Genomic DNA, 14,262 nt, shown 5'->3' with positions numbered 1-14,262 from the left:
CTTAAACTTTTAATCATGTGGACAAAGAAAAGCAAGATACTTTCAAATATATGATATAAAATAACACCACTTCTCAAAGGATTTACTTATGTTTTTGGTACATAGCTCTGATTTCCCATCATTTTTACATTAAAATCCACTTCTTTTGCTGAGAATCATGGCCATCAAGCATCAACTACCTACTTGTTTTTTTTTTTTGCTTCCTTTACCTTACTTTTTCATTATTTGCCATTGCCTCAGCTGAGAATATTTCTCAATAATCCAATCTGTGTCTGTATCACTGTTTCTGCCCCTTTGTTCAAACCACAGCTTATGGTTGGAAAGCCTTTATAAAATGTAATAGATACTCATAAAAAATCCTAATTGTCTTACTTCATTAATTCACTTGAGAAATATTATTGAGCACATGTGCTAGGAGCTGTGCTAGATGCTGGTTCTACTACAGTGAATATGACTAAGTTTGAGCCCTTAAGGATCACCATATTTTGTGATAAAAGACAAGTAAATGGTAATTGCTGTGCAAGGTGGGAAGTGCTATAACAGGGGCATCCTTTTCATCAAGCCTTCTTTATTTTAGTGGCAGTGAAATGTAACTTCTATCCTTCTTCTTATTCCAGAAATAATTATATACTCTACATAACTCAATACAAATCTATCATACAAAGCACAATATGAGGAACTCTTAATTCTCATCTTATTTTTGTTCTATTATCAGCCTTTACCTTTATAGGATTCTCATAAGATTATTCATATACTACTGCTCATTGAATGTTTGATTATCCTATATAATAAAACCCTAATATGCAAATCGACCAAACGGCGGAATGACTGGTCACTATGATGTACACTGACCACCAGGGGGCAGATGCTCAATGCAGGAGCTTCCCCCTGGTGGTCAGTGTGCTCCCACAGGGGAACACCGCTCAGCCAGAAGCTGGGCTCACGGCTAGGAAGTGCAGCAGAGGTAGTGGGAGCCTCTCCCGCCTCCGAGGCAGTGCTAAGGACCCCTCGGGTGTCCCGGACTGTGAGAGGGTGTAGGCTGGGCTGAGGGAACCTCCCCCCGCCAGTGCACGAATGTCGTGCACCTGGCCTCTAGTTTTCATATAATCATTGTCTTAAGCACCAGACTGGCAGAAATCAAGCCTTTATGTCATATATTGACTTAGAGTTGACTGAGGTTATTAGCCAGCTTATTATTTATTTTCAACCAGTGTGCCACAAGAATTTTTAAAATATGCAATACCTGACTACTTAGTCAGGGCACTGACCTCTTTTCCATTAGATTGTAAAATAAAAAAATGACAACAGCCAACACAATGGCTATCCAGTGTGAATGAATCAAAATTATACCTATTTATTTGCTAGTTTGGAAAAAAATATATTTTTTAGTGTGCTGCCAAGTTTTAGTAATAAATTTATATGTGCCAGGAGATGAAAAAGGTTGAAAATTGCTGGTGGCTCTGATATACGTTCACATAAGTCTAGTAAAACTTGATAAACCAACAGGGTGATGGTTTTTCAGCTTTATCCTGCAACAGCACCATTATACAAATTTTTAAGGTTTTTAATCATGCATTTATTCAATATACATTGTGAAAAGCCCATTACTAGGCCCCAGGCCCACAAATATGAAAAAATGTAGTCTTTAGCCTTGAGGAACCCACTATCTGATAGAGGTGACAGAATTGCAGACATGCAATTATGGTGCAGTATGAGAAGTGCTTTATTGGAGAAGTGTGCAAAAGTCCATAGAAGCACAAAGGGGAGCAAAGCACTAATATTAGTAAGGGCAAATCTGAAAGTAAAAGTGCCAGAATGAAAACACATGGAACAAAAGCCAAACATTGTTTCAGTTTTGAGACTGGAAGAAACAGAACATTTGAGTTGAATCAAGCTATTTCTTTTCTTCTCTGGCTATCATTTAAGTAACCTTTACAGAAAATGTGGCTCCTACTTTGAAAATAGTAACAACTTTCATATTGAGTAGTGTATGTGAGGTGATTGTGTATGTGTACACATTATATAAGTAATGGATTATTTTTCATCATTTCTTATTTCAAAATGGGGAAGAAATTTTGATTAATTTTACTGCTTATAAATGTGGTATACACATGCAAAATTTTAAACAAGTATTCAAAAATAGAAAGTTACCCTTTAACCCAACTTCTGAGAGATGAACTATTGTTAAGAGTTATTTTATGTCTTACCAAGTGTTCTATAAATATTTTTGCTAGGGGCCCAGTGCACGAATTCATGCACCTTGAAAGGAACTGTGGGCCGAGAGGCTGCTGTAGGCAGTGGGTGTGAGCTGTGGCTTCCGCGCCGGCTGTGGGTGTGCCCCCGCTCACCTGCTCCACTATCCCATCACGGCCAACGTCCACCATGTTCCGCGCATGCCCCCTGGTGGTCAGCGCACATCATAGCTACTGGTTGTTCGGTTGTTTTGGTTCCGGTTCCACCATTTGGTCTATTTGCATATTAGCCTTTTATTATATAGGATAGGATAGTATATGGTTCTTGGTATAGAAATAGTGTTTTGTAAAATGTGTGTGTGTTTTTTTTCCAGCTGGACAGTGGAATACTTTATAGATTACAAAAATCTATTTGTATTGCCATGAAAACATCTATGATACATTAAATGGATTGCTTTAAAACTAAATAGAATATCAATTATTTTTCATTGACATAAAACATTTGGGTTTAAAGGTGTTATTTTTTTATGCACATGTGCCTCTTTTTTAATTAAAATATAGGGTGTTCCAAAAAATGTATATACAAATTTTGAATAATTATAAAGGCAGTGTTTGTTAAAGTACATTGCATTTTCAAAATTTATCTATCAGCTGTTAAAGTGTATATACATTTTTTGGGACACCCTGTATATGTCTAGAAGTGGGGAGGAGGGTAGAACTTGATTGAAGGAATTAGTCAAAGAACATATATCCATAACACATAGCCACTGACAACAGTGTGGTGATGGCCAGAGGGAAAAAGGGGTGGGGACTGGGTGGAGGCAGGCAAAGGGGGTGGGAGAAAATGGAACATCTGGAATAGTGTCAACAATAAAAATAAAATATATATGACCAGAAGATCTAAAACTTTCAGATATTCTATTGAAAATTAGTCTTTGGTACTCTGGGTTTAATTATTTAAATGAAAAAGTGAATATAGAATTTTAAATACCTTTTCCAACAGGTCTTTATAGTCTGTTTTTTACTTTGCATGATAAGACTATCATTTAAAATTGTATGTTGGCTTTTCCAGGTCTCTGGACTCAGTACTCAACAATGCTTTACAAGCCTTATCTGGCACAGACACGCACCTTGTTGATGTGGATGGGGACACGCTTTCCCTGTATGGCTCAGGAGCACTGGAATCTCTAGATCGGAATTGGAGCATTCAAACAGCAGGAATGGTGACAACAGTGTCCTTCACTTTCATAGAATTTGATGAAATCGTCCAAGTGCTTCCTAAATTGAAGATGAAGTTCCCTAATTCTCTGGTAAATACTTACTTTTAGTAGTCTATTTGAATCATTCTCAGTCATGACTTGTATGTTTAGGCTAAATACCTAAACTGATAGTATGTTTTTATTATTTATGGAGTTTCTATCTGGCAGGGAGACTAAGCTTTTGTGTTAATTTTATGGACCTGGGATTTAAATTATTATTTATAAATGCCCTTGAAGCTTTCAGTTAATATTGGAAATTATCTGTCTAGAAAATGATTCTGTATGAAGTATAAAGAACTAGTATAATTTTATTCAAATTGTTTATTTCTACTTTTTAAAGAAGCATTCAACAGGACCTCACCTGACCACATATTATATATTCATTTATTGTACCTGGTGTTATTGGGACATGTACATTTTAACATAATGTTTACAGTAGTCCCCTAGCAACATATAAAATGATTACTTTGAGAGTTAGCCTTTTCCAGTTATGGTATTATTGTATTATTTATTGGTATGCATTTGCAGAAACTGTCATTTATATGCATTCTTTCTTGAGTTATTATTGTTATGTTATTCTCTGTTAGGCCTTTTATAAGTTGTTTTTCCCCATATCAGTCTCCCTAAATAAGATAGATAGAAGTGAAGATAGTATGTTTAGAAAAGAACATCCAATTTCACAGACAGAACACCTACATTAGCTTTTCAGGTTTTGTGACTTGATGTTCCTGTAGCCAGTTTAACTAGCCTGCATAGTAATTGGCAAGATGCAGGTATAACACCTAACTAGTTCTCTCAGAAGCATTGTGAACCCTGCATTTATAAAATTCTTAAAATTTTAATATTAATGATTTCTTTGTAGTTTTAATTTTAGCAAAAAGTATATACAATTAATTTTAATGAGTTATTGTGTTTATGTAATTTTTAAGGATCTTAGTTTATTAATAAATGGGGAGATATCCTTTGAAAAATGGAAATCATTTTGAATCCAATATTGGATGGTTTAATGGAATTCATCAGTGATGTATTAGATAGATTAAGCAGTGGTTCTCAACCTTCTGGCCCTTTAAATACAGTTCCTCATGTTGTGACCCAACCATAAAATTATTTTAGTTGCTACTTCATAACTGTAATGTTGCTACTGTTATGAATCATAATGTAAATATCTGATATGCAGGATGGTCTTAGGCAACCCCTGTGAAAGGGTCGTTTGACCACCAAAGGGGTCACGACCCACAGGTTGAGAACCGCTGGATTAAAGGTAGGTAAGGTTTAGTAGATTCAGTTGACTTAATGTAATTGAAAACATATTAGCTAAGCCTAAAGTTTACAGATTTACTTAGGGAATAATTAGTGAAGTTTAAATGTAACTATTTTAAGATGGTTAAATTTAATGGTCAGCTTTTTTGTGTGTGTTTTATTATTGCAGCACCTTAAATTCAAGGAAACCAATCTTGCAATGCTACAACAGTTTAACGCATTAGCACAACTCCATCGTATTGACCAGTTGACAATTGATCCTCAAGGAAATCCAGTTGTCAATTTTACACTCTGGAAATACTATGTACTATTTAGGCTGAGCCATTTTAATATGCAGAAAATAAATGGGACAGAGGTAAGCCTAACACTAAGTAACTGTGTAACGAAAGGGTTCGTTTTTAGGGAAATGGTCATACAAGTGGTCAGGAATTTAAGTAACCATGTTGGAATTTTTGAGAAATATTGTAGTTGTTTTTCCCCAAATCTTGACAGTTAAAATGTCAAAAAGCTAAAAACTATTTATTCTAAATCTTCTAAAGCACTAGAAAATTTTGAAAATAAAATAGTAACCAGGTCATGATGAATAGTAAATACTTTTACTGTTGTTTGTAAGCATTCAGAGATGTAAAAAGTTGGTAGGTTGACAGTTAAAAAAAAAAAAAAAAAGGAGAAGCCCAGCTGTGTGGCTCAGTGGTTGAGCATTGACCCATGAACCAAGAGGTCACTGGTTTGATTCCCAGTCAGGGCACATGCCCGGCTTTTGGGCTTGATACCCAGGAGGGGGCATGCAAGATTCATCTAATCCAGTGGTTCTCAACCTTCCTAATGCCACCACCCTTTAATACAGTTCCTCATGTTGTGGTGACCCCCAACCATAAAATTATTTTCATTGCTACTTCATAACTGTAATTTTGCTACTGTTATGAATCGTAATGTAAATATCTGATATGCAGGATGTATTTTCAGGGGTGGCGACCCACAGGTTGAGAACCGCTGAAATCGATGATGTTTCTCTCTCATCAAAGTTTTTATCTCTCTCCATTCATGATCTTTGAATTTTTTTAACTAAATCATTATTGTTGAAAGTATTACACATGTCCCCTTCCCCCCCATTGACCTCTTCTAGGTCCCCTCACCCCCCACACCAGGCCTTCACCACACTATTGTCTGTGTTCATAGGTTATGCATTATGCATACAAGTTCTTTGGTTGATCTCTTCCCACCCACCCATCCACCCCCACCTTCCCTCTGAGATTCCACAGTCTGTTCTGTGCTTCTGTGTCTCTGGATCTATTGGTTTATCAGTTAATTTTGTTCATTATATGAATGAGATCATGTGATATTTGTCTTTCTCTCACTGGCTTATTCCACTTAGCATAATACTTTCCAGGTCCCTCCATGTTGTGTCAAAGGGTAAGAGATCCTTCTTTTTTACTGCTGCATAGTATTCCATTGTGTAAATGTACCACAAGGTTTTTTTTTTATCCACTCATCTTTTGATGGGCACCTGGGCTGTTTCTAGATCTTAGCTATTGTAAATTGTGCTGCTATGAACATAGGGATGCATATATTCTTTCTGATTGGTGTTTCAGCTTTCTTAGGATATCTTCACTGGGTAAAATGGCAGTTCCATATTTAATTTTTTGAGGAAACAGCATATTGTTTTCCATAATGGCTGCACCAGGCTGCATTCCCACCAGCAGTGTACCAGGGTTCCCTTTTCTCTGTGTCCTCACCAGCACTTGTCAGTTCATGATTTGTTGATGGTAGGCATTCTGACTGACAGATGTGAGGTGATACTTCATTATCATTTTAAGTTGTGTGTTTTTTTTTAGTTTTGCCATTTTTTTTTATAATTCTCTATGGTTGGAAGTAGTACATATGTCCCTTTTTCCTTCATTGACCCCCTCCAGCCCACCTCCCCTCTTGCCCCAGGCCTTCAGTACCCTATTGTCCATGTCCATGGGTTATGCATATATGCATACAAGATCTTTGCTGATTACCCCCCCACACTGACCCTCCCCTACCTTCCCTCTGAGATTCTGTGCTCTGTTTCATGCTTATATGTCTCTGAATCCACTCCATTCATCAGGTTATCTTGATACTTAGATTCCACATATGAGTCAGGTCATATAATACTTGTCTTTCTCTGACTGACTTATTTCACTTAACATGATCATCTCCAGGTCCCTCCAGGCTGTCTCATAGGATAAGAGATTCTTCTTTTTTTACTGCTGCATAGTATTCCATGGTATAAATGTACCACAGCTTTTCTATCCATTCATGGCTGTTTCCATATATAGTAGGTCCTCAGGTGATGTCAGAGATCCGTTCCTACGGCGCAACGTAATCGCCATAAGTCGGAACCCACCTACATAAACATCCACGTCACTCACATGGAGCACATACACAGCAGTAATGAAGTGAAACAGTAAAAAAAAAAAAAATCAAAAGAAAGATAACAATTCCTGACCTTGTGATAAATAAATAACCCTATATAATAAAGAGACAATATGCAAATTGACCATCACTCCAACACACAAGATGGCCGCCCCCATGTTGTCAAAGATGGCCAACAGGGGAGGGCAGTTGTGGGCACCAGGCCTGCAGGGGAGAGCAGTTGGGAGGGACCAGGCCTGCAAGGGAGGGCAGTTGGTTGTGACCAGGCTAGCAGAGGAGGGCAGTTAGGGGCGACTGGGCCAACAGGGGAGGGCATTTGGGGGTGACGAGGCCTGCAGGGGGAGGGTAGTTGGGGGCAACCAGGGTGGCAGGGGAGAGCAGTTAGGGGCGACCAGGCTGGCAAGGGAGGGCAGTTAGGGGTGACCAGGCCAGCAGGGGAGGGCAGTTAGGGGCAATCAGGCCTGCAGGGGAGGGCAGTTGGGGGCAACCAGGCCAGCAGGGTAGGGCAGTTAGGGGCGACCAGGCTGGCAAGGGAAGGAAGTTAGGGGTGACCGGGCCAACAGGGGAGGGCAGTTGGGAGTGACCAGGCCTACAGGGGAGGACAGTTAGGGATGACCAGGCCAGCAGAGGAGGGCAGTTAGGGGTGACCAAGCTGGCAGGGGAGGGCAGTTAGGGGCAATCGGGCCAGCAGGGGAGCAGTTAGGCATCGATCAGGCTGGCAGGGGAGGGTTAGGGGGTGATCAGACTGGCAGGCAGAAGCAGTTAGGGGTGATCAGGCAGGCAGGCAGGCAGGTGAGCAGTTGGGAGCCAGCAGTCCTGGATTGTGAGAGGGATGTCCCAGATTGGAGAGGGTGCAGGCTGGGCTGAGGGACACACCCCCCCCCCCCCCCCCCCCGTGCATGAATTTCATGCACTGGGCCTCTACTAAAAAACATAAAGCACATATGTACATACGTCGAAATGATGGAACTTTTTTTTTTTATATAAATAAATGGGAGATGGTGATGTAACCACAAAACAACATACGTTGAGTAGAGTCCGACATAACCTGAGGACTGCCTGTATTAGCTATTGTAAATAGTGCTGCTATGAACATAGGGGAGCATACATTCTTTCTGATTGGTATGTCGAGTCTCTTAGGATATATTTCTAGAAGTGGGATCACTGGGTGAAATGGCAGTCCCATATTTAATTTTTGAGGAAACTCCATACTGTTTTCCATAATGGCTGCAACAGTCCACATTCCCACCAGCAGTGTGCTAGGGTTCTCTTTTCTCCATATCCTCGCCAGCACTTGTCATTTGTTGATTTGTTGATGGTAGCCATTCTGACAGTGTGAGGTGATACTTAATTGTCGTTTTAATTTGCATATCTCTGATGATCTGTGACTTTGAGCATTTTTCATATGCTTCTTGGCCATCTAATTACCACTTTTGGAGAACTAAGTCATTTGCCCATTTTTTAATTGGACTGTTTGTCTTCCTTTTGTTAAGTTGTATGAGTTCCTTGTATGTTTTGATATTAACCGCTTATCAGATGTGTCATTGGCAAATATGTTCTCCCATACAGTGTGTTCCCTTTCCATTTTATTATTGGTTTCTTTTGCTGGGCAGAAGCTTTTTATTTTGATGTAGTCCCAATTGTTTATTTTTTTCTTAGTTTTCTTTGCCCTAGGAGATGTATCCATAAACATATTCCTCTGAGAGATGTCTGAGATTTTTCTTGCTATGGTTTCTTGTTGGATTTTTATGGTTTCACGACTTCCATTTAAGTCTTTTATTCATTTTGAGTTTATTCTTATGTATGGTGTAAGTTGGTCCAGTTTCATTTTTTTCGCATGTACCTGTCCAATATTTCCAACATCATTTATTGAAGAGTCTGTCTTGAATTCATTGTATGCTCTTGCTTCCTTTGTCAAATATTAATTGAGCATAATGGCTTGGGTCAATTTCTGGAGTCTCTGTTCTGTTCTATTGATCTATATGCCTGTTCTTGTGCCAGTACCTGGCTGTTTTGATTACCATGGCTTTGTAGTATAACTGGAAATCTGGTATTGTTATCTCTCCAACTTTGTTCTTCTTTCTCAAGATTGCTGTGGCTATTCTGGGTCTTTTTTATTTTTATTTTTTTGGTTCCATACAAAATTTTGGAGTATTTGTTTTAGATCTGTGAAATATGCTGTTGGTATTTTAATAGGGATTGCATTGAATCTGTAGATTGCTTTGGGTAGTATGCACATTTTAATGATGTTAATTCTACCAATCCATGAACATGTTATATTCTACTACTTGTTTATATCTTCTTTAACTCTTTTTTCAACGTCCTCTACTTTTCTAAATACAAGTCTTTTACCTCCTTGGTTAAGTTTATTTCTTAGTATCTTAATTTTTTTGTTGCAATGGTAAATGGGATTGTGTGTTTAGATTCTCTTTCTGACAGCTCATTATTAGTGTATAAAAATGTCATGGATTTGGGGGTATTAATTTTGTATCCTGCTACATTTCCTAATTCATTTATTAAACCTAGTAGTTTTTTGGTGGAGTCTTTAGGATTTTCTATGTATAATATCATGTCATCTGCAAATAATGACAGTTTTACTTCCTCCTTTCAAGTTTGGATGCCTTTTATGTTTTCTTCTTGTCTGATCACTGTGGCTAAGACTTCCAGTACTATGTGGAATAAGAGTGGTGAAAATGGACAGCCCTGTCTTGTTCCTGTTCTTAGGGGAAATGTTTTCAGTTTTACCCATTAAGTATGATGTTGGCTTGTAGGTTTGTCATATATGGCTTTTGTTATGTTGAAATATGACCCCTCTATTTCCACTTTGCTGACAGTTTTTGTAAGAAAAAACTAGAGGCCTGAAGCATGAAATTTGTGCATGGGTAGGGTCCCTAGGCCTGGCCTGTGATCAGGGCCAATCTTCTCTGGCTGCCGACCCCACCCCCTGCCACCTGTGTCTGCTGCCAACCAACCCCTGGCCCTGGTTCCCCATTCCCCATCAGGCAATCGGAGCCTGTGGACTGGGGGCAGCTCCTGCATTGAGCGTCTGCCCCCTGGTGGTCAGTGCACATTATAGCGACCAGTTGTTCTGCCGTCAGGTCAATTTGCATATGATTTTTTATAAATATATCTAGATAGATAGATAGATAGATAGGTAGATGGGTGTTGGATTTTATAGAGTACTTCTACCTCTATTGATATGATTATGTGATTTTTATCTTTTACTTATTTATGTCATGTATCATGTTTATTGATTTGTGAATATTGTACCATGCTTGCATGCCTGGAATAAATGCCACTTGCTCATGATGTATGATCTTTTTAATGTATTGCTGGATGTGATTTGCTAATATTTTGTTGAAGATTTTAGCATCTGTGTTCATCAGGGATATAAACATGTAGTTCTTTCTTCATAGTGTCTTTATCTGGTTTTGCAGTTAGGATAATGCTGGCCTCATAAAAAGGGCTTGGCAGTATTCCTTCCTCTTGTATTTTTTTGGAATAGTTTGAGGAGAATAGGTGTTAGTTCTTCTTTGAAGGTTTAATGAAACTCACCAGTGAAGCCATCTGGACCAGCGCTTTTGTTTGCTGGGATTTTTTTTTTTTTTATTGTTGCTTTTGTTTCATCAGTTGTTATTGACCTATTCAGGTTTTCTGATTCTGCTTGATTCAGTTTTGGAAAATTGTATATTTTTAGGAATTTTTTCAATTCACCCACCTTGTCTAGCTACTTGTGGACATATAGTTGTTCATAGTATTTTCTTACAATTCTTTGTATTTCTGTGGTGTCAGTTGTTACTCCATCACCTTTGTTTCTGATTTTATTTATTTGAAAATCTTTATTTATCAAAAGATCTTTATTTATTTATCAATCTTGTTTATCTTTTCAAAGAACCAGGTCTTGGTTTCATTGATTATTATCATTGTTTTGTTAGTCTCTATGTCACTTATTTCTGCTCTAATCTTTATTATTTCCTTTCTTGTATTTACTCTGGGCTTTTCTTGTTGTTCTCTTTCTAATTAGTTAAGTTGTAGGCTTAAAAAGTTTATTATTACGTTTTTTTGTTTTTTGAGATATGCCTATAGTGCTATGAACCTCCCTCTCATGACTACCTCTGCTGAGTCCCATAGATTTTAGGTTGTTATGTGTTCATTTTCATTTGTTTCCAGGAAGTTATTGATTTCTTTCTTGATCTCATTGGTAACCCATTCATTGTTTAATAAAATGCTATTTAGCATCCCTGTCTTTGAATTTTTGAGTGTTTTTACTGCAGTTAAATTCTTGTTTCATTCCATTGTGATCTGAAAAGATGCTTGATGTGATTTTAATCTTCTTAAACTTGTAAAGACTTATTTTGCATCCTAACATGTGGTCTATATTTGAGAATGACCCATGTCTACTTGAGAGGAACATATACTCTACAGCTTTGGGGTGAAATGTTCTATAAATGTCAATTAAATCTATCTGATATAGTGTGTTATTTACAGTATCTGTTTCCTTGTTCATTTTTTGTCTGGAAGATCTATCCAGTGAAGTTAGCAGGGTGTTAAAGTCCCCTACTATGACAGCATTGCTGTCAATCTCTCCCTTAAAGTTCTCCAGAATTTTTTTAAATATATTTAAGTGCTCCTATATTGAGTGCATATATGTTTACCAGGGTTATAACCTCTTGTTAGATTGATCCCTTTAATATTATGTAGTGATCTTTATTGTCTCTTGTGATGGCCTTCAATGTGAAGTGTATTTTGTTGTCAGATATAAATATTGCCACCCCAGCTTTTGTTTGTTTCTATTTTCAGGGAAAAAAATTTTTCATTTCATCCCTTCACTCTCATCCTGTGTGAGTCTTTTGTTCTGAGGTAGGTCTCTTGTAGACAGCATATATTTAGATTATGTTTTAGTACCTATTCGTCTACCCTGTATCTTTTGATTGGAGCATTTAATCCATTTAAATTTAAGGTTATTATTGATAGGTACTTATTTATTACCATTTTAATTCTTTATGCATATCTTTCACTATTTTTTTCTTCTCATTGCAGCAATCCCTTTAGCATTTCTTGCAGTGCTGGTTTGGTGGTGACAGACTCTTTTAGCTTTTTTTTGTCTGGGAAGCTTTTTTTTCCCACCATCTATTTTGAATGATAGCCTTGCTAGATATAGTAATCTTGGTTTCAGATTGTTGCTTTTCATTACCTTGAATACTTTATACCATTCCCTTCTAGCCTGTAGAGTTTTTGATGAGAGATCCACCGAAAGCCTTATGGGAGCTCTTTTGTAGGTAACAAATTACTTTTCTCTTGCTGCCTTTAAGATTCTCTCTTTGTCTCTAATTTTTAACATTTTAAATCTGATGTGTCTGGGCATGGGCCTGTTTGGGTTCTTCTTTAAAAAAAAAAAAAATATATATATATATATATAATTGATTTCAGAGAGGAAGGGAGAGGGAGAGAGAGATAGAAACATCAGTGATGAGAGAGTATCATTGATGGGCTGCTTTCCTGCATGCCCACTGGGGATAGATCTCACAACCCAGACTTGTGCCCTTGACTGGAATCGAACCTTGGACCCTTCAGTCTGTAGGCCGACGCTCTTTCCACTGCGCCAAACCAGCTAAGGCTGTTTGGGTTCTTCTTGCTTGGGACTCTCTGTGCCTCCTCAATCTGTGTGGCTTTTTCCTTCACCAGGTTAGAGAAGTTTTCTGCCATTATTTCTTTACACATGTTCTCTATTCCTTGCTCACTTTCTTCCCCTCTGCATCTGATATGCAAATATTGTTAGGTTTCATGTTGGCCCACAGCTTCATTAAGCTGTCCTTCTGTGTTTTAATTGTTTTTTCTTTTTGCTCTTCTGACTGAGTGATTTTTTTCTACCCTGTCCCCTTATTCACTGATCTGATCCTCAGCTACCCCTAATCTGCTGTGTATTCCTTCCACTGTGTTCTTTATTAGTGCCGTGTCATTCTTTATAGTTACTATATCTTTTTTTCATGCTGTTGAGCATCTTTGCCATCATTACTCTGAATTCTATGTCTAGTACATTTCTTATCTCCATTTCATTTAGTTTTTCTTCTGGAGAATTCTCTTATTCTTTTGTTTGGGGCTTTTTCTTTTCTTTTGTCTCCCATTTGGCTTTCTGTTTGGGCTTGTGTCTATGTATGAGGTAGATCTGCTACTCCTCCCAATCTCTATTTCTGACTGGCTCTGAGTACCCTGTTTGGGGCTATCAGCAATCCACAGCTTGTGGCTGCCTCTGCTGGGCCTGAGTGCCTTTGGAAAGGTCCAAGATGTGCACCAAGTTCTGCTTTTCCTAGCCCCAGTCCAGGGATAAGATCAGGCAAAGACTCAAAGCCTCCAGAGACCAGCCTCTACCTGCAGTCTGATCGTTATCAGCCCTGACTAGCCTCAGGCTATCAAACACAGGGAGGGTGGACAGGTCTTCTAAGAGTGGGGGAAACTGCCTTCCCCTAGGCAAAAATTGCCTGGATCAGCAGGAGAAAGATTTCCTCTGCAGAGTGAGGAAATGACTCAGCACAGGAAACCTGGGTGGCCGCCCACTGAGCTCCATTCCCAGAGCCCCCATTCCTGGTTTCTGCTCACACAGCTCCAGTCCACTCTGCCCTCCCTCTGCCAGAGCCCAGGATGAGTGGCTGCACACGAAATTTTGTGCGTTGGACCTGTAAGTGTGTGCCTGCATTCCAGCAGTCTCTCACTGGCAGACAGTAACCCTGCTGCTTTTCACAGCCAGATATTGTGTGGGCACCTTTCTAAATTCTGGTGCTCTGGGCTGAGGAGCCCAGCTTGGGTTTTAGGACTCCGGAGTTCTCCACAGCTGAGCTAACCATCTGGAACTTCAGCTGCTATCTATGGAGCCTGGCCAGCCTTTTCGCACCTCCGCATTTCCTCCCAGTCTCTATATGGTCTCCACTTTCTGTCCTTGGTTATCAGGGTTCTCTCCAGCTAGTCTTCAATTGAATTTTCAGGGTGGTTTTCTGTATTTTAGTTTTATTTCCAGTTTGTTCCTGGGATAGTGTCAATGTAGCTTCTACTTACTCCACCACCATTTTGGAATCTCTCACGATCTTTGTACTTTAAAAGTGCTTAGTAAACTGCCTGGCATGCAACAGGGGATAGGGAAATAATACCCAAATGTC

General features: G+C 38.8%; 1 protein-coding gene across 6 annotated transcripts in view; it reads left to right on the top strand.

The window, feature by feature from the left end:
- LRRC49 (leucine rich repeat containing 49) overlaps positions 1–14,262 on the top strand; it is a 177,976-nt gene that overhangs the window by 137,174 nt on the left and 26,540 nt on the right. For 5 of the 6 annotated variants that reach the window (XM_070431160.1, XM_070431152.1, XM_070431175.1 and 2 more), the window contains 2 exons: positions 3,265–3,502; positions 4,881–5,066. In XM_070431160.1, the coding sequence (XP_070287261.1) occupies positions 3,265–3,502; positions 4,881–5,066 (424 nt within the window). The remainder of the gene's footprint in view (positions 1–3,264; positions 3,503–4,880; positions 5,067–14,262) is intronic. The other variant, XM_070431168.1, reaches the window with a different exon arrangement.

The sequence above is a fragment of the Myotis yumanensis genome, unplaced genomic scaffold (assembly GCF_028538775.1).
Source record: "Myotis yumanensis isolate MYYU_CA2020_CCGP unplaced genomic scaffold, mMyoYum1.0.hap1 SCAF_1, whole genome shotgun sequence".
Taxonomy (NCBI): Eukaryota; Metazoa; Chordata; class Mammalia; order Chiroptera; family Vespertilionidae; genus Myotis; species Myotis yumanensis.
The sequence above is the reverse complement of the archived record's forward strand: the minus strand, read 5'-3'. Positions and strand labels throughout refer to the sequence as shown.